Raw genomic sequence first — 21,111 nt, forward strand, 5'->3', positions numbered from 1 at the left:
GTGTGTGGAACAGAGTACTGGGACACCTGTAAGGAGAACATCAGGGCTGCTATAGCAGGTGAGTCTCTCCTTTTACATGTGTGTGTGTGTGATGGCACCGTTCTTAGTGATCAACACAACCTGCTCCACGTTTTATCAGTCAAATATTTAGTATGTTTTCTAAGAGGTAATAAACCAAGATGTCTTGATTGTGTCTGTCTTCACAGCCCAGAGTTTATACTTGGTGGAGAGGCACCTCTTAGTAACAATAAACCTGTAACTCATATCGAATATGATTCTACCAACTCTGCACAACTCTTAGGGCAACACAGATATTTTAATGTTGAAATTGATCAGAAGATTTGATTGGGAATCATTGATGGACAGAGATATGGGTTTAATAACAGCCAGTCTGTCTGGGTTCTCCAGAACCATGTGTTGACCCATATAGAGGTGGGTTTAATAACAGCCAGTCTGTCTGTCAGGAGGCTGTAGGGTTCTCCAGAACCATGTGTTGACCCATATAGAGGTGGATGGGTTTAATAACAGCCAGTCTGTCTGGGTTCTCCAGAACCATGTGTTGACCCATATAGAGGTGGATGGGTGTAATAACAGCCAGTCTGTCTGGGTTCTCCAGAACCACGTGTTGACCCATATAGACGTGGGTTTAATAACAGCCAGTCTGTCTGGGTTCTCCAGAACCATGTGTTGACCCATATAGAGGTGGATGGGTGTAATAACAGCCAGTCTGTCTGTCAGGAGGCTGTAGGGTTCTCCAGAACCATGTGTTGACCCATATAGAGGTGGATGGGTGTAATGACAGCCAGTCAGCAGCAGAGGGAGCTGTTCTTGGGCTGTTTACTTACGATGACCTGAAAACCAAGAAGAAGACCAGAGTCACCACACAGCTGCATGGCAGGTACACACATACACACACACACACACACACACACACACACACACACACACACACACACACGGACATCCACTGACTCTCTGTAACCTGTGTGTGTGTCCAGTGGATGTGTGTCTGGCTGGGAGAAGGGCGTGTTGTACGGAGAGGGGCAGAACCTGGCCCGTTACCTGATGGAAGCTCCAGCCAATCATGTCACTCCGTCAGTCTTCGCTGACACCATCACAAACAGACTGGCTCCCTACGCCGACCACGTCACCGTCCATAAGAGGTACAGAGGGGTACTGGGGGAGGGACTGGAGGGATGAGGAGGAAGAGGGGGATGAGGAGGACTGGGGGATGAGGAGGAAGAGGAGGGACTGGGGGGTGGGAGGGGGAGGAGTCAGGATATAACATTTATTTTGACAAAAGTTTCATTACGGATGTCATTAACAAGTGTGTGTGTGTGTGTGTGTGCAGGTCTCAAGAGTGGATAGAGGAGCAGCAGATGGGAGCGTTCCTCAGTGTTTCTAAAGGTGATAGATGGGAGGGTTCCTCAGTGTTTCTAAAGGTGATAGATGGGAGGGTTCCTCAGTGTTTTAAAGGTGATAGATGGGAGGGTTCCTCAGTGTTTCTAAAGGTGATAGATGGGAGGGTTCCTCAGTGTTTCTAAAGGTGATAGATGGGAGGGTTCCTCAGTGTTTTAAAGGTGATAGATGGGAGGGTTCCTCAGTGTTTCTAAAGGTGATAGATGGGAGGGTTCCTCAGTGTTTCTAAAGGTGATAGATGGGAGGGTTCCTCAGTGTTTCTAAAGGTGATAGATGGGAGGGTTCCTCAGTGATAGATGGGAGGGTTCCTCAGTGTTTCTAAAGGTGATAGATGGGAGGGTTCCAGTGTTTCAGTGATAGATGGGAGGGTTCCTCAGTGTTTCTAAAGGTGATAGATGGGAGGGTTCCTCAGTGTTTCTAAAGGTGATAGATGGGAGGGTTCCTCAGTGTTTCTAAAGGTGATAGATGGGAGGGTTCCTCAGTGTTTTAAAGGTGATAGATGGGAGGGTTCCTCAGTGTTTCTAAAGGTGATAGATGGGAGGGTTCCTCAGTGTTTCTAAAGGTGATAGATGGGAGGGTTCCTCAGTGTTTCTAAAGGTGATAGATGGGAGGGTTCCTCAGTGTTTCTAAAGGTGATAGATGGGAGGGTTCCTCAGTGTTTTAAAGGTGATAGATGGGAGGGTTCCTCAGTGTTTCTAAAGGTGATAGATGGGAGGGTTCCTCAGTGTTTCTAAAGGTGATAGATGGGAGGGTTCCTCAGTGTTTCTAAAGCTGATAGATAGGGAGGGTTCCTCAGTGTTTCTAAAGGTGATAGATGGGAGGGTTCCTCAGTGATAGATGGGAGGGTTCCTCAGTGTTTCTAAATGTGATAGATGGGAGGGTTCCTCAGTGATAGATGGGAGGGTTCCTCAGTGTTTCTAAAGGTGATAGATGGGAGGGTTCCTCAGTGTTTCTAAAGGTGATAGATGGGAGGGTTCCTCAGTGTTTCTAAAGGTGATAGACGGGAGGGTTCCTCAGTGTTTCTAAAGGTGATAGATGGGAGGGTTCCTCAGTGTTTCTAAATGTGATAGATGGGAGGGTTCCTCAGTGTTTCTAAAGGTGATAGATGGGAGGGTTCCTCAGTGTTTGTAAAGGTGATAGATGGGAGGGTTCCTCAGTGTTTCTAAAGGTGATAGATGGGAGGGTTCCTCAGTGATATATGGGAGGGTTACTCAGTGTTTCTAAAGGTGATAGATGGGAGGGTTCCTCAGTGTTTCTAAAGGTGATAGATGGGAGGGTTCCTCAGTGTTTGTAAAGGTGATAGATGAGAGGGTTCCTCAGTGTTTCTAAAGGTGATAGGTGGAGGGTTCCTCAGTGTTTCTAAAAGTGATAGATGGGAGGGTTCCTCCGTGTTTCTAATAGGCGATAGATGGGAGGGTTCCTCAGTGTTTCTAAAGGTGATAGATGGGAGGGTTCCTCAGTGTTTCTAAAGGTGATAGATGGGAGGGTTCCTCAGTGTTTCTAAAGGTGATAGATGGGAGGGTTCCTCAGTGTTTCTAAAGGTGATAGATGGGAGGGTTCCTCAGTGATAGATGGGAGGGTTCCTCAGTGTTTCTAAAGGTGATAGATGGGAGGGTTCCTCAGTGATAGATGGGAGGGTTGCTCAGTGTTTTAAAGGTGATAGATGGGAGGGTTCCTCAGTGTTTCTAAAGGTGATAGATGGGAGGGTTCCTCAGTGTTTCTAAAGGTGATAGATGGGAGGGTTCCTCAGTGTTTGTAAAGGTGATAGATGGGAGGGTTCCTCAGTGTTTCTAAAGGTGATAGATGGGAGGGTTCCTCAGTATTTTAAAGGTGATAGATGGGAGGGTTCCTCAGTGTTTCTAAAGGTGATAGATGGGAGGGTTCCTCAGTGTTTGTAAAGGTGATAGATGGGAGGGTTCCTCAGTATTTTAAAGGTGATAGATGGGAGGGTTCCTCAGTGTTTTAAAGGTGATAGATGGGAGGGTTCCTCAGTGTTTCTAAAGGTGATAGATGGGAGGGTTCCTCCAGTGTTTCTAAAGGTGATAGATGGGAGGGTTCCTCAGTGTTTGTAAAGGTGATAGATGGGAGGGTTCCTCAGTGTTTCTAAAAGGTGATAGATGGGAGGGTTCCTCAGTATTTTAAAGGTGATAGATGGGAGGGTTCCTCAGTGTTTCTAAAGGTGATAGATGGGAGGGTTCCTCAGTGTTTCTAAAGGTGATAGATGGGAGGGTTCCTCAGTGTTTCTAAAGGTGATAGATGGGAGGGTTCCTCAGTGTTTCTAAAGGTGATAGATGGGAGGGTTCCTCAGTGTTTCTAAAGGTGATAGATGGGAGGGTTCCTCAGTGATAGATGGGAGGGTTCCTCAGTGTTTCTAAATGTGATAGATGGGAGGGTTCCTCAGTGTTTCTAAAGGTGATAGATGGGAGGGTTCCTCAGTGTTTCTAAAGGTGATAGATGGGAGGGTTCCTCAGTGATAGATGGGAGGGTTCCTCAGTGTTTCTAAAGGTGATAGATGGGAGGGTTCCTCAGTGATAGATGGGAGGGTTCCTCAGTGTTTCTAAAGGTGATAGATGGGAGGGTTCCTCAGTGTTTTAAAGGTGATAGATGGGAGGGTTCCTCAGTGTTTCTAAAGGTGATAGATGGGAGGGTTCCTCAGTGTTTCTAAAGGTGATAGATGGGAGGGTTCCTCAGTGTTTGTAAAGGTGATAGATGGGAGGGTTCCTCAGTGTTTGTAAATGTGATAGATGGGAGGGTTCCTCAGTGTTTCTAAAGGTGATAGATGGGAGGGTTCCTCAGTGTTTCTAAGGTGATAGATGGGAGGGTTCCTCAGTGATAGATGGGAGGGTTCCTCAGTGTTTCTAAAGGTGATAGATGGGAGGGTTCCTCAGTGATAGATGGGAGGGTTCCTCAGTGTTTCTAAAGGTGATAGATGGGAGGGTTCCTCTGTGTTTTAAAGGTGATAGATGGGAGGGTTCCTCAGTGTTTCTAAAGGTGATAGATGGGAGGGTTCCTCAGTGTTTCTAAAGGTGATAGATGGGAGGGTTCCTCAGTGTTTGTAAAGGTGATAGATGGGAGGGTTCCTCAGTGTTTGTAAAGGTGATAGATGGGAGGGTTCCTCAGTGTTTCTAAAGGTGATAGATGGGAGGGTTCCTCAGTGTTTGTAAAGGTGATAGATGGGAGGGTTCCTCAGTGTTTGTAAAGGTGATAGATGGGAGGGTTCCTCAGTGCTTCTAAAGGTGATAGATGGGAGGGTTCCTCAGTGCTTCTAAAGGTGATAGATGGGAGGGTTCCTCAGTGTTTGTAAAGGTGATAGATGGGAGGGTTCCTCAGTGCTTCTAAAGGTGATAGATGAGAGGGTTCCTCAGTGCTTCTAAAGGTGATAGATGGGAGGGTTCCTCAGTGTTTCTAAAGGTGATAGATGGGAGGGTTCCTCAGTGTTTCTAAAGGTGATAGATGGGAGGGTTCCTCAGTGCTTCTAAAGGTGATAGATGGGAGGGTTCCTCAGTGTTTCTAAAGGTGATAGATGGGAGGGTTCCTCAGTGTTTCTAAAGGTGATAGATGGAAGGGTTCCTCCAGCGCCATTATATTATATACAGTTTGTTCAGCGGCCTCCAGCGACATTATATTATATACAGTTGGTTCAGCAGCCTCCAGCAACATATTATATACAGTTGGTTCGGAGCCAGTAAAATGGCAGCCTCCGGCGACATATTATATACATTTGGTTCAGCCTCCGGCGACAAATTATATACATTTGGTTCAGCCTCCGGCGACATTATATTATATACAGTTGGTTCAGCAGCCTCCAGCGACATTATATACAGTTGGTTCAGGGCCAGTAAAACGGCAGCCTCCGGCGACATTATATTATATACAGTTGGTTCAGCAGCCTCCTGCGACATTATATTATATACAGTTGGTTCAGGGCCAGTAAAACGGCAGCCTCCTGCGACATTATATTATATACAGTTTGTTCAGTGGCCTCCGGCGACATTATGTTATATACAGTTGGTTCAGGGCCAGTAAAACGGCAGCCTCCTGCGACATTATATTATATACAGTTTGTTCAGTGGCCTCCGGCGACATTATGTTATATACAGTTGGTTCAGGGCCAGTAAAACGGCAGCCTCCGGCGACATTATATTATATACAGTTGGTTCAGCAGCCTCCAGCGACATTATGTTATATACAGTTGGTTCAGGGCCAGTAAAACGGCAGCCTCCGGCGACATTATATTATATACAGTTGGTTCAGCAGCCTCCAGCGACATTATATTATATACAGTTGGTTCAGAGCCAGTAAAACTGCAGCCTCCGGCGACATTATATTATATACAGTTGGTTCGGAGCCAGTAAAACGGCAGCCTCCGGCGACATTATATTATATACAGTTGGTTCAGCAGCCTCCAGCGACATTATATTATATACAGTTGGTTCAGGGCCAGTAAAACGGCAGCCTCCGGCGACATTATATTATATACAGTTGGTTCAGCGGCCTCCAGCGACATTATATTATATACAGTTGGTTCAGCAGCCTCCAGCAACATATTATATACAGTTGGTTCGGAGCCAGTAAAATGGCAGCCTCCGGCGACATATTATATACATTTGGTTCAGCCTCCGGCGACAAATTATATACATTTGGTTCAGCCTCCGGCGACATTATATTATATACAGTTGGTTCAGCAGCCTCCGGCGACATTATATTATATACAGTTGGTTCAGCAGCCTCCAGCGACATTATATACAGTTGGTTCAGGGCCAGTAAAACGGCAGCCTCCGGCGACATTATATTATATACAGTTGGTTCGGAGCCAGTAAAACGGCAGCCTCCTGCGACATTATATTATATACAGTTGGTTCAGGGCCAGTAAAACGGCAGCCTCCGGCGACATTATATTATATACAGTTGGTTCAGCGGCCTCCAGCGACATTATATTATATACAATTGGTTCAGGGCCAGTAAAACGGCAGCCTCCTGCGACATTATATTATATACAGTTGGTTCAGGGCCAGTAAAACGGCAGCCTCCTGCGACATTATATTATATACAGTTGGTTCAGGGCCAGTAAAACGGCAGCCTCCTGCGACATTATATTATATACAGTTTGTTCAGTGGCCTCCGGCGACATTATGTTATATACAGTTGGTTCAGGGCCAGTAAAACGGCAGCCTCCTGCGACATTATATTATATACAGTTGGTTCAGCAGCCTCCAGCGACATTATATTATATACAGTTGGTTCAGAGCCAGTAAAACGGCAGCCTCCGGCGACATTATATTATATACAGTTGGTTCGGAGCCAGTAAAACGGCAGCCTCCGGCGACATTATATTATATACAGTTGGTTCAGCAGCCTCCAGCGACATTATATTATATACAGTTGGTTCAGGGCCAGTAAAACGGCAGCCTCCGGCGACATTATATTATATACAGTTGGTTCGGAGCCAGTGAAACGGCAGCCTCCGGCGACATTATATTATATACAGTTGGTTCAGCAGCCTCCGGCGACATTATGTTATATACAGTTGGTTCAGCAGCCTCCAGCGACATTATATTATATACAGTTGGTTCAGCAGCCTCCGGCGACATTATATTATATACAGTTGGTTCAGCAGCCTCCGGCGACATTATATTATATACAGTAGGTTCAGCAGCCTCCGGCGACATTATATTATATACAGTTGGTTCAGCAGCCTCCGGCGACATTATATTATATACAGTAGGTTCAGCAGCCTCCGGCGACATTATATTATATACAGTTGGTTCAGCAGCCTCCGGCCATTATATTATATACAGTAGGTTCAGCAGCCTCCGGCGACATTATATTATATACAGTTGGTTCAGCAGCCTCCGGCGACATTATATTATATACAGTAGGTTCAGCAGCCTCCGGCGACATTATATTATATACAGTTGGTTCAGCAGCCTCCGGCGACATTTATGTTATATACAGTTGGTTCAGGGCCAGTAAAACGGCAGCCTCCGGCGACATTATATTATATACAGTTGGTTCGGAGCCAGTAAAACGGCAGCCTCCGGCGACATTATATTATATACAGTTGGTTCAGGGCCAGTAAACGGCAGCCTCCAGCGACATTATATTATATACAGTTGGTTCAGGGCCAGTAAAACGGCAGCCTCCGGCGACATTATATTATATACAGTTGGTTCAGGGCCAGTAAAACGGCAGCCTCCAGCGACATTATATTATATACAGTTGGTTCAGCAGCCTCCAGCGACATTATATTATATACAGTTGGTTCGGAGCCAGTAAAAGCGGCAGCCTCCGGCGACATTATATACAGTTGGTTCGGCAGCCTCCAGCGACATTATATTATATACAGTTGGTTCGGAGCCAGTAAAACGGCAGCCTCCGGCGACATTATATTATATACAGTTGGTTCAGCAGCCTCCAGCGACATTATATTATATACAGTTGGTTCAGAGCCAGTAAAACTGCAGCCTCCGGCGACATTATATTATATACAGTTGGTTCGGAGCCAGTAAAACGGCAGCCTCCGGCGACATTATATTATATACAGTTGGTTCAGCAGCCTCCGGCGACATTATATTATATACAGTTGGTTCAGCAGCCTCCAGCGACATTATATTATATACAGTTGGTTCAGCAGCCTCCGGCGACATTATATTATATACAGTTGGTTCAGCAGCCTCCGGCGACATTATATTATATACAGTAGGTTCAGCAGCCTCCGGCGACATTATATTATATACAGTTGGTTCAGCAGCCTCCGGCGACATTATATTATATACAGTAGGTTCAGCAGCCTCCGGCGACATTATATTATATACAGTTGGTTCAGCAGCCTCCGGCGACATTATATTATATACAGTAGGTTCAGCAGCCTCCGGCGACATTATATTATATACAGTTGGTTCAGCAGCCTCCGGCGACATTATATTATATACAGTAGGTTCAGCAGCCTCCGGCGACATTATATTATATACAGTTGGTTCAGCAGCCTCCGGCGACATTATGTTATATACAGTTGGTTCAGGGCCAGTAAAACGGCAGCCTCCGGCGACATTATATTATATACAGTTGGTTCGGAGCCAGTAAAACGGCAGCCTCCGGCGACATTATATTATATACAGTTGGTTCAGGGCCAGTAAAACGGCAGCCTCCAGCGACATTATATTATATACAGTTGGTTCAGGGCCAGTAAAACGGCAGCCTCCGGCGACATTATATTATATACAGTTGGTTCAGGGCCAGTAAAACGGCAGCCTCCAGCGACATTATATTATATACAGTTGGTTCAGCAGCCTCCAGCGACATTATATTATATACAGTTGGTTCGGAGCCAGTAAAACGGCAGCCTCCGGCGACATTATATACAGTTGGTTCGGCAGCCTCCAGCGACATTATATTATATACAGTTGGTTCGGAGCCAGTAAACGGCAGCCTCCGGCGACATTATATTATATACAGTTGGTTCAGCAGCCTCCAGCGACATTATATTATATACAGTTGGTTCAGGGCCAGTAAAACGGCAGCCTCCAGCGACATTATATTATATACAGTTGGTTCAGGGCCAGTAAAACGGCAGCCTCCGGCGACATTATATTATATACAATTGGTTCAGGGCCAGTAAAACGGCAGCCTCCGGCGACATTATATTATATACAGTTGGTTCAGCAGCCTCCAGCGACATTATATTATATACAGTTGGTTCAGGGCCAGTAAAACGGCAGCCTCCAGCGACATTATATTATATACAGTTGGTTCAGGGCCAGTAAAACGGCAGCCTCCGGCGACATTATATTATATACAGTTGGTTCAGCAGCCTCCAGCGACATTATATTATATACAGTTGGTTCGGCAGCCCCGGCGACATTATATTATATACAGTTGGTTCAGGGCCAGTAAAGCGGCAGCCTCCGGCGACATTATATTATATACAGTTGGTTCAGCAGCCTTATATTATATACAGTTGGTACAGCAGCCTCCGGCGACATTATATTATATACAGGTGGTTCAGGGCCAGTAAAACGGCAGCCTCCGGCGACATTATATTATATACAGTCGGTTCGGCAGCCTCCAGCGACATTATATTATATACAGTTGGTTGGAGCCAGTAAAACGGCAGCCTCCGGCGACATTATATTATATACAGTTGGTTCAGCAGCCTCCAGCGACATTATATTATATACAGTTGGTTCAGCAGCCTCCGGCGACATTATATTATATACAGTTGGTTCGGCAGCCTCCGGCGACATTATATTATATACAGTTGGTTCAGCAGCCTCCGGCGACATTATATTATATACAGTTGGTTCAGCAGCCTCCGGCGACATTATATTATATACAGTTGGTTCAGGGCCAGTAAAACGGCAGCCTCCAGCGACATTATATTATATACAGTTGGTTCGGCAGCCTCCGGCGACATTATATTATATACAGTTGGTTCAGCAGCCTCCGGCGACATATTATATACAGTTGGTTCAGCAGCCTCCGGCGACATTATATTATATACAGTTGGTTCAGGGCCAGTAAAACGGCAGCCTCCAGCGACATTATATTATATACAGTTGGTTCAGGGCCAGTAAAACGGCAGCCTCCGGCGACATTATATTATATACAGTTGGTTCAGCAGCCTCCGGCGACATTATCTTATATACAGTAGGTTCAGCAGCCTCCTGCGACATTATATTATATACAGTTGGTTCGGAGCCAGTAAAACGGCAGCCTCCGGCGACATTATATTATATACAGTTGGTTCAGCAGCCTCCGGCGACATTATATTATATACAGTTGGTTCAGGGCCAGTAAAACGGCAGCCTCCTGCGACATTATATTTAAAAGGGAAAACAGAGTTGTTGTTTTACTCAACATGTTTTGTTGTTGATATTTGTTACTGTTGAGAGGAGAACTCACCAGAAATAATTTCACCGTTTATACCCTGCTGTCTCCTGTGACAAAGAAACGTTTGATTTGTTTGGTTGTTTTAGGCTCAGAGGAACCGCCTGTCTTCCTGGAGCTACACTACAACGGTTGTCCTGACAACGCACAGTGTCCTCTACTGCTGGTGGGCAAGGGCATCACCTTTGACAGGTACGCGCACACATCACACGTCACTGCTGTCCAATCAGGGTGCTCTATTCACTGTGTTGGACACACTAGTGGTTCAAATATCAGCTGCCATTTTTTTTTTGATTCCTAGTCTCATTTAATTGATACAACTGTTACTTACTCTCTCCGTCTCTCTGTCTAGTGGTGGGATCAGTCTAAAGCCTCCGTCAGGTATGGACGCGATGAGGGCTGATATGGGAGGAGCCGCCACGGTGTGTTCCGCCATCGTCACGGCAGCAGCCCTCAACCTGCCAATCAACATCATAGGTGAGCTTGCGGCGACGTGACGCGCTAGCCAATCGACCCTGTTTCTTAAGAACTAATGTCCTGTAGGTTTTAACTCCAGGAGGGTATCTCTCCAGGAACAGGGTTGGAGTTAAAACCTACAGGAGGGTATTTCTCCAGGAACAGGGTTGGAGTTAAAACCTTCAGGAGGGTATCTCTCCAGGACCAGGGTTGGAGTTCGTCTGCAGCTTGTCTCCTAGAAGTTTCTAGTTTGGTCTGCAGCTTGTCTGCTAGAGGTTTCTGGTTTGGTCTGCAGCTTGTCTGCTAGAGGTTTCTGGTTTGGTCTGCAGCTTGTCTGCTAGAGGTTTCTAGTTTGGTCTGCAGCTTGTCTGCTAGAAGTTTCTGGTTTGGTCTGCAGCTTGTCTCCTAGAGGTTTCTGGTTTGGTCTGCAGCTTGTCTCCTAGAGGTTTCTAGTTTGGTCTGCAGCTTGTCTCCTAGAGGTTTCTAGTTTGGTCTGCAGCTTGTCTGCTAGAGGTTTCTAGTTTGGTCTGCAGCTTGTCTCCTAGAGGTTTCTAGTTTGGTCTGCAGCTTGTCTCCTAGAGGTTTCTAGTTTGGTCTGCAGCTTGTCTCCTAGAGGTTTCTAGTTTGGTCTGCAGCTTGTCTCCTAGAGGGTTCTGGTTTGGTCTGCAGCTTGTCTGCTAGAGGTTTCTAGTTTGGTCTGCAGCTTGTCTGCTAGAAGTTTCTGGTTTGGTCTGCAGCTTGTCTCCTAGAGGTTTCTGGTTTGGTCTGCAGCTTGTCTCCTAGAGGTTCCTAGTTTGGTCTGCAGCTTGTCTGCTAGAGGTTTCGAGTTTGGTCTGCAGCTTGTCTGCTAGAGGTTTCTAGTTTGGTCTGCAGCTTGTCTCCTAGAGGTTTCTAGTTTGGTCTGCAGCTTGTCTGCTAGAGGTTTCTGGTTTGGTCTGCAGCTTGTCTGCTAGAGGTTTCTGGTTTGGTCTGCAGCTTGTCTCCTAGAGGTTTCTAGTTTGGTCTGCAGCTTGTCTCCTAGAGGTTTCTAGTTTGGTCTGCAGCTTGTCTCCTAGAGGTTCCTAGTTTGGTCTGCATCTTGTCTCCTAGAGGTTCCTAGTTTGGTCTGCATCTTGTCTCCTAGAGGTTTCTAGTTTGGTCTGCAGCTTGTCTCCTAGAGGTTCCTAGTTTGGTCTGCATCTTGTCTCCTAGAGGCTTCTAGTTTGGTCTGCATCTTGTCTCCTAGAGGTTTGTAGTTTGGTCTGCAGCTTGTCTGCTAGAAGTTTCTGGTTTGGTCTGTAGCTTGTCTCCTAGAGGTTCCTAGTTTGGTCTGCAGCTTGTCTGCTAGAAGTTTCTGGTTTGGTCTGCAGCTTGTCTCCTAGAGGTTCCTAGTTTGGTCTGCAGCTTGTCTGCTAGAGGTTTCTGGTTTGGTCTGCAGCTTGTCTCCTAGAGGTTTCTAGTTTGGTCTGCAGCTTGTCTCCTAGAGGTTTCTAGTTTGGTCTGCAGCTTGTCTCCTAGAGGCTTCTAGTTTGGTCTGCATCTTGTCTCCTAGAGGTTTGTAGTTTGACCTGCAGCTTGTCTGCTAGAGGTTTCTCCACAGGAAGTAGTAATGTGTGTTATTAACAGGTCTAGCACCTCTCTGTGAGAACATGCCCAGTGGAAAAGCCAACAAGCCTGGAGATGTCGTCACCGCCAAGAACGGCAAAACCATACAGGTATTTGTTACCGTGGCTACTAAACCATTACAGGTCTTTGTTACCATGGCTACTAAACCATACAGGTCTTTGTTACCATGGCTACTAAACCATACAGGTCCTTGTTACCGTGGCTACTAAACCATGCAGGTCATTGTTACCGTGGCTACTAAACCATACATGTCTTTGTTACCGTGGCAACTAAACCATACAGGTCTTTGTTACCGTGGCTACTAAACCATACAGGTCTTTGTTACCGTGGCTACTAAACCATTACAGGTCTTTGTTACCGTGGCTACTAAACCATGCAGGTCTTTGTTACCGTGGCTACTAAACCATGCAGGTCTTTGTTACCGTGGCTACTAAACCATGCGGGTCTTTGTTACCGTGGCTACTAAACCATGCAGGTCTTTGTTACCGTGGCTACTAAACCATGCAGATCTTTGTTTACATCAAATTACGTATTTTGTGTGTGTAGGTGGACAACACGGACGCAGAGGGACGGTTGATCCTAGCAGATGCTCTCTGTTACGCTCACAGCTTCAACCCCAGGGCCATCGTCAACGCTGCTACCCTCACTGGTTAGTACCCTCACTGGTTAGTACCCTCACTGGTTAGTACCCTCACTGGTTAGTACCCTCACTGGTGAGTGCCCTCACTGGTGAGTGCCCTCACTGGTGAGTACCCTCACTGGTCCCTCACTGGTTAGTACCCTCACTGGTTAGTACCCTCACTGGTTCCTCACTGGTTAGTACCCTCACTGGTTAGTACCCTCACTGGTTCCTCACTGGTTAGTACCCTCACTGGTTCCTCACTGGTTAGTACCCTCACTGGTTAGTACCCTCACTGGTTCCTCACTGGCTAGTACCCTCACTGGTTAGTACCCTCACTGGTTCCTCACTGGCTAGTACCCTCACTGGTTAGTACCGTCACTGGTTCCTCACTGGTTAGTACCCTCACTGGTTAGTGCTCTCACTGGTTAGTGCCCTCACTGGCTAGTGCCCTCACTGGCTAGTGCCCTCACTGGTTAGTACCCTCACTGGTTAGTACCCTCACTGGTTCCTCACTGGTTAGTACCCTCACTGGTTCCTCACTGGTTATTACCCTCTCTGGTTAGTACCCTCACTGGTTCCTCACTGGCTAGTGCCCTCACTGGCTAGTGCCCTCACTGGCTAGTGCCCTCACAGGCTAGTGCCCTCACTGGCTAGTGCCCTCACTGGCTAGTGCCCTCACTGGCTAGTGCCCTCACTGGTTAGTGCCCTCACTGGCTAGTACCCTCACTGGTTCCTCACTGGTTAGTACCCTCACTGGTTCCTCACTGGTTAGTACCCTCACTGGTTAGTACCCTCACTGGCTAGTGCCCTCACTGGCTAGTGCCCTCACTGGTTAGTGCCCTCACTGGCTAGTACCCTCACTGGTTAGTACCCTCACTGGTTCCTCACTGGTTAGTACCCTCACTGGTTCCTCACTGGTTAGTACCCTCACTGGTTAGTACCCTCACTGGCTAGTACCCTCTTGGTCACTCGTGTTTTCTGTCTCTCAGGAGCGATAGATGTTGCTCACTAACTGGCTAGTCTATTGGTCTCGTGTTTTCTCTCTGTCTCTCAGGAGCGATAGATGTTGCTCACTAACTGGCTAGTCTATTGGTCACTCGTGTTTTCTGTCTCTCAGGAGCGATAGATGTTGCTCACTAACTGGCTAGTCTATTGGTCACTCGTCTTTTCTCTCAGGAGCGATGGATGTTGCTCTGGGTTCAGCAGCGACAGGAGTCTTCACCAACTCTGACTGGCTCTGGGAACAGCTTCACAAGGTAACAGACAGACACACAGACAGACACACAGACAGACACACAGACAGACAGACAGACAGACACACAGACAGACACACAGACAGACACACAGACAGACACACTGAAAAGCCATCCTCTAGTATAATTGGGTAAGTTGGGTTCTTCTATCAGAAAAACGGAAATCAACTAAAATGTATTGAACTGGTTCGGAAAAAAACATTATTTTGCAAAATATTATGAACTGAAAAGATCTGAAATTCATATTTCCTGTCTGACGAGGAGCACGTGGAAATGCCCCTGTGTGTCTGTGGTTTCTGTGCCATATTCCTGTAACTGTCTGACGAGGAGCGCGTGGAAATGCCCCTGTGTGTCTGTGGTTTCTGTGCCATATTCCTGTAACTGTCTGACGAGGAGCACGTGGAAATGCCCCTGTGTGTCTGTGGTTTCTGTGCCATATTCCTGTAACTCTGACGAGGAGCACGTGGAAATGCCCCTGTGTGTCTGTGGTTTCTGTGCCTTCAGAAAGTGGACATAAACCCCTTGCCTTATTACAGCCTGCATTCAAACTGGATCGACGTCTTTCTCCCCCATAATAACCAAGTAAAAACATGTTTTTAGAAATTGTTACATTTATTGAAAATTAAATACTGAAATATCTCATTTACATAAAGTATTCACACCCCCGAGTCACTTTGTCTTTCTTTTAAGGCTCTAAGAGTCATTACAGCTGGGAGTCTTTCTGGGTAAATCTCTAAGAGTCATTACAGATTAGTCTTTCTGGGTAAATCTCTAAGAGTCATTACTAAGAGCTGAGTCTTTCTGGGTAAGTCTCTAAGAGTCATTACAGATTAGAGTCTTTCTGGGTAAGTCTCTAAGAGTCATTACAGATTAGAGTCTTTCTGGGTAAGTCTCTAAGAGTCATTACAGTAAATCTCTAAGAGTCTTTCTGGGTAAGTCTCTAAGAGTCATTACAGCTTAGAGTCTTTCTGGGTAAGTCTCTAAGCTCTTTCCACACCTGGATTGTGCAACATTTGCCCATTATTCTTTAAAATATTCTTCAAGCTCTGTCACATTGGTTGTTGATCATTGCTAGACAACCATTTCCAGGTCTGACCATAGATTTAAGTAACTGCTGAAAGGTGAATTCATCTCCCAGTGTCTGGTGGAAAGAAGACTGAACCAGGTTTTCCTCTAGGATTTTGCCTGTTCTCAGCTCCATTCCGTTTCTTTTTATCCTGTAAAACTCCCCAGTACTTAACTATTACAAACATACCCATAACATGATGCAGCCACCACTATGCTTGAAAATATTGAGTGTTACTCAGTAATGTGTTGGATTTGCCCCAAACATAACGCGTTGTATTCTGGACACAAAGTTCATTCTCTACCATTTCACGCACTATTACTTTAGTGTCTTGTTGCAAACAGGATGCATGTTTTGGAATATTCTTATTCTGTACAGGCTTCCTTCTGTTCACTGTGTCATTTCAGTTAGTATTGTGGAGTAACTACAATGTTGTTGTTCCATCCTCAGTTTTCTCCTATCACAGCCATTAAACTCTGTAACTGTTTTAAAGTCTAAATTGGCCTCATGATGAAATCCCTGAGCAGTTTCCTTCCTCTCCGGCAACTGAGTTAGGAAGGACGCCTGTATCTTTGTAGTGACTGGGTGTATTGATACATCATCTAAAGTGTAATTAATAACTTCACCATGTTCAAAGGGATATTCAATGTCTGTTTGTTTTAACCAATAGGAGCCATTTGCGAGGCAGTGGAAAACCTCCCTGGTCTTTGTGGTTGAATCTGTGTTTGAAATTCACTGCTGGACTGAGGGACCTTTCAATTATCTGTATGTGTGGGGAAAGAGATGAGGAAGTCATTAAAAAACTCATGTTAAAGATTATTATACACACTGTCCAAGCACATCTTCACTCCTGAACTTGAGGCTTGTCATAACAAAGGAGTAGAATACTTATTAACTGAAGACATTTCAGTTTTAATTCATTTGTTAAAATTTCGAAAAACACAACAAAATGTGGGAAAAGTCAAGGGGGTGAATACTTTCTGAAGGCACTGCATGTCTACACTTTGTATCCGTTAGCAATGATGCTAATGCTGCTGATGCTAATGCTGCTAATTATGCTGATGATGATGCTAATGCTGCTGATGCTAATGCTGCTGATGCTAATGCTGCTGATGCTAATGCTGCTAATTATGCTGATGATGATGCTAATGCTGCTGATGCTAATGCTGCTGATACTAATGATACTGATGCTGCTAATGCTACTGATGCTGCTAATGCTACTGATGCTGCTAATGCTACTGATGCTAATGCTACTGATGATGCTAATGCTGCTGATACTAATGCTACTGATGCTAATGCTACTGATGCTACTGATGCTGCTAATGCTACTGATGATACCATTCTTCCCCATCTCAATTAAGAGTTAACTATAAAGTAGCCTCTGCATATCTGCATCCAGTAGTCATGTGTTTTGCATAATATAAAGAAACTTCCTCAGATGTTTTTCTCCCTCAAGTCTCCTGATGTGGTTTAAGCATTTGGAGTTGTGGTTAGTACCCTAGTGGAGTTGTGGTTAGTACCCTAGTGGAGTTGTGGTTAGTACCCTAGTGGAGTTGTGGTTAGTACCCTAGTGGAGTTGTGGTTAGTACCCTAGTGGAGTTGTGGTTAGTACCCTAGTGGAGTTGTGGTTAGTACCCTAGTGGAGTTGTGGTTTAACATTTGCTGTGGAGTTGGAACATTTGGATGTAGTTGTTTTTCTATTGAAAGTGTGATTTTGAGAGTGAAAACCAGGCAGAATCTGTCCCTGTACCGTTGTGGTATTGAGTAATGTGATACTAAACCTGGTATACAAGTCCAAATTCTGCTATTGTGACCTCACTAACACACAAACCCTGTAATATATAAACACTGTGGTGTCTCTGTGTGTTAGGAGACAGGGTATGGAGGGTTATATAAACACTGTGGTGTCTCTGTGTTAGGAGACAGGGTATGGAGGGTTATATAAACACTGTGGTGTGTATCTCTGTGTTAGGAGACAGGGTATGGAGGGTTATATAAACACTGTGGTGTGTCTCTGTGTTAGGAGACAGGGTGTGGAGGGTTATATAAACACTGTGGTGTGTCTCTCTGTGTTAGGCCAGTGTGGAAACAGGAGACAGGGTATGGAGGGTTATATAAACACTGTGGTGTCTCTCTGTGTTAGGAGACAGGGTGTGGAGGGTTATATAAACACTGTGGTGTCTCTCTGTGTTAGGAGACAGGGTATGGAGGGTTACATAAACACTGTGGTGTGTCTCTGTGTTAGGAGACAGGGTGTGGAGGGTTATATAAACACTGTGGTGTGTCTCTCTGTGTTAGGCCAGTGTGGTAACAGGAGACAGGGTATGGAGGGTTACATAAACACTGTGGTGTGTCTCTCTGTGTTAGGCCAGTGTGGTAACAGGAGACAGGGTATGGAGGGTTATATAAACACTGTGGTGTGTCTCTCTGTGTTAGGCCAGTGTGGTAACAGGAGACAGGGTATGGAGGGTTATATAAACACTGTGGTGTGTCTCTGTGTTAGGCCAGTGTGGTAACAGGAGACAGGGTATGGAGGGTTATATAAACACTGTGGTGTCTCTCTGTGTTAGGAGACAGGGTGTGGAGGGTTATATAAACACTGTGGTGTGTCTCTCTGTGTTAGGCCAGTGTGGAAACAGGAGACAGGGTATGGAGGGTTATATAAACACTGTGGTGTCTCTCTGTGTTAGGAGACAGGGTGTGGAGGGTTATATAAACACTGTGGTGTGTCTCTCTGTGTTAGGCCAGTGTGGTAACAGGAGACAGGGTATGGAGGATGCCGTTGTTTCAACATTACACCAGACAGGTCACTGACTGCCAGCTGGCTGACCTCAACAACGTCGGCAAGTACAGCCGGTAAGAACACAACACACACACACACACACACACACACACACACACACACACACACACACACACACACAGGTCACACATCTAGAAACAACCTAAACAACTTCTGTGTTAATGCCATCTTAAACAACGTGTGTGCCATGTGCGTGTAGTTCTGGCGGAGCCTGCACGGCGGCAGCGTTTCTGAGGGAGTTTGTGACGGCTCCCATTGGGCGCACCTGGACATCGCAGGGTGATGACCAATAAGGACGAGGTACGGTACTCTTCTGGTACATTGATCTTAGAGCTGTTTTTGATTTTGCATTGATTTTACCGGGTTCGTCTCACTGAGTTGAAATATCTTTTTGCAAAGAGACCTGGGCAAAAGGGCAGCACACAAAGCATAAAACATGTACAACATAAAAACACTACAGTTTCAAAGGTTGACTTTAGGGGGACGCTAAGATAAAGGCTTTAAACTGTAGAACTGATCAATGCAGCGTCAGGTCAGGTCAGGTCATTTCAGCATTGACCTCTACAGCTTCCTGTGAAATGATGTCACAAATACTGGAGGAGTTACTGGCTAGCTACAGTGGCTAGCTTAGCTAACGAACATCAACACACACTGGAGGAGTTACTGGCTAGATACAGTGGCTAGCTTAGCTAGCAAACATCAACACACACTGGAGGAGTTACTGGCTAGCTACAGTGGCTAGCTTAGCTAACGTACTAGCTAAGACACATCAACACACACTGGAGGAGTTACTGGCTAGCTACAGGGGCTAGCTTAGCTAACGTACTAGCTAAGACACATCAACACACACTGGAGGAGTTACTGGCTAGCTACAGGGGCTAGCTTAGCTAACGAACTAGCTCTGTCCGTCACGGCGCGCATGATCAGAATGACACATCAATCACAACCCCTTCTGTTAGTGTTCTAGAACCATGACGACCACAACCCCTTATGTTAGTGTTCTAGAACCATGACGACCACAACCCCTTCTGTTAGTGTTCTAGAACCATGACGACCACAACCCCTTCTGTTAGTGTTCTAGAACCATGACGACCACAACCCTTCTGTTAGTGTTCAGGGAACCATGACGACCACAACCCCTTCTGTTAGTGTTCTGGAACCATGACGACCACAACCCTTCTGTTAGTGTTCTGGAACCATGACGACCACAACCCTTCTGTTAGTGTTCTGGAACCATGACGACCACAACCCCTTTCTGTTAGTGTTCAGGAACCATGACGACCACAACCCTTCTGTTAGTGTTTAGGAACCATGACGACCACAACCCCTTCTGTTAGTGTTTAGGAACCATGACGACCACAACCCCTTCTGTTAGTGTTCTGGAACCATGACGACCACAACCCCTTCTGTTAGTGTTCTGGAACCATGACGACCACAACCCCTTCTGTTAGTGTTCTGGAACCATGACGACCACAACCCCTTCTGTTAGTGTTCTGGAACCATGACGACCACAACCCCTTCTGTTAGTGTTCTGGAACCATGACGACCACAACCCCTTCTGTTAGTGTTCTGGAACCATGACTGACCACAACCCCTTCTGTTAGTGTTCAGGAACCATGACGACCACAACCCCTTCTGTTAGTGTTCTGGAACCATGACGACCACAACCCCTTCTGTTAGTGTTCTGGAACCATGACGACCACAACCCCTTCTGTTAGTGTTCTGGAACCATGACGACCACAACCCCTTCTGTTAGTGTTCTGGAACCATGACGACCACAACCCCTTCTGTTAGTGTTCAGGAACCATGACGACCACAACCCCTTCTGTTAGTGTTCTGGAACCATGACGACCACAACCCTTCTGTTAGTGTTCTGGAACCATGACGACCACAACCCCTTCTGTTAGTGTTCTGGAACCATGACGACCACAACCCCTTCTGTTAGTGTTCTAGAACCATGACGACCACAACCTTCTGTTCTGTCCGGCTGAGGGGGTTGGATTGCTGGAGCAACTGGCTCTTGTCCTGTTGGACATTAACAATACACTTTTCTCTTTTTAGATTCTCTCTCACTGTTTGTCTCTCTCCAGGTTCCCTACCTGAAGAAAGGAATGTCTGGGACAGAGCCACAGTTACTGAGTGAGTTCGCTGGACTAGCCAGCAAGCCTGAAGACACACCACACCTACACACACTGAGCTGGCTGGAGAAGGATTATTCTGTAGGAACAGAACACAGTATATGTGAGGATTACAGACTAACTCCCCAAATAGCACCTTATTCCCTCCCCATAGGAGTCTGGTCTAAAGTAGTGAACTATATAGGGGAATAGGATGCTATTTGGGATGTATCCTGGAGTCATCTGGTAGTAGCCTGCTGTGCATCGAGAGGGTTGAAGAGGACATTTCCACCCCAGTGCCCCAGCACATGTAACTAATTCCCTCACTAGGCTAGTTTATAGCCTACATACGTATTCATTGAGAAACTGAATTTATGTAAATTGACAAGGTATATCGTATCCTACCCTACCATACAAAAGCAGTTTGCAGTCAGAGTGCAGTGGAACTGCATCCAAAATAAGTAATGTTTTAACGGCAGTTATTCTGCATTCACTGCAGTTATTCTGCATTCACTGCAGTTATTCTGCATTCACTGCAGTTATTCTGCATTCACTGCTTCCAAAATACCACCGTCGACATTAATCTTGTTTTGGAACGGTAACTACGCAAAGTGTTGTTGCATAGCGACACTACGCTGTCCTTTATAACTGGAAGAACGCAGGATGGCCTTTTCTGCGTAGCCTTCTTGCGTTGCATACGCAGGGTAAAACCTTCAGTGACAGTCATGTTAACCAACCTCTTCTGTCCAGTAGTTATGGGAGAAACGAATATGAAGTTGGTATGCACTCTGCAAAAAAACTGTCAAATATTATTATTGACCATATTTACATGTCATTTAAATAAAACACCAATAAAAATAATTTTGGGGGGATCAATGTGTCTT

General features: G+C 45.8%; 1 protein-coding gene across 1 annotated transcript; it reads left to right on the plus strand.

Annotated features, from left to right (window-relative positions):
- Positions 1 to 3: 3 nt before the first annotated feature.
- lap3 (leucine aminopeptidase 3) lies at positions 4 to 18,393 on the plus strand (the record flags this gene model as incomplete). Its single annotated transcript, XM_042312410.1, is given in 12 exon segments — positions 4 to 58; positions 739 to 898; positions 999 to 1,163; positions 1,352 to 1,407; positions 10,395 to 10,497; positions 10,658 to 10,782; positions 12,367 to 12,455; positions 12,913 to 13,015; positions 14,165 to 14,244; positions 18,051 to 18,163; positions 18,310 to 18,362; positions 18,365 to 18,393. Coding segments are annotated over 12 exon segments (1,131 nt in total), but the record flags the coding sequence as incomplete, so codon positions are not given.
- Between the last annotated feature and the right edge of the window lie 2,718 nt (positions 18,394 to 21,111).

Source organism: Oncorhynchus tshawytscha, unplaced genomic scaffold (assembly GCF_018296145.1).
Source record: "Oncorhynchus tshawytscha isolate Ot180627B unplaced genomic scaffold, Otsh_v2.0 Un_contig_2714_pilon_pilon, whole genome shotgun sequence".
Lineage (NCBI taxonomy): Eukaryota > Metazoa > Chordata > Actinopteri > Salmoniformes > Salmonidae > Oncorhynchus > Oncorhynchus tshawytscha.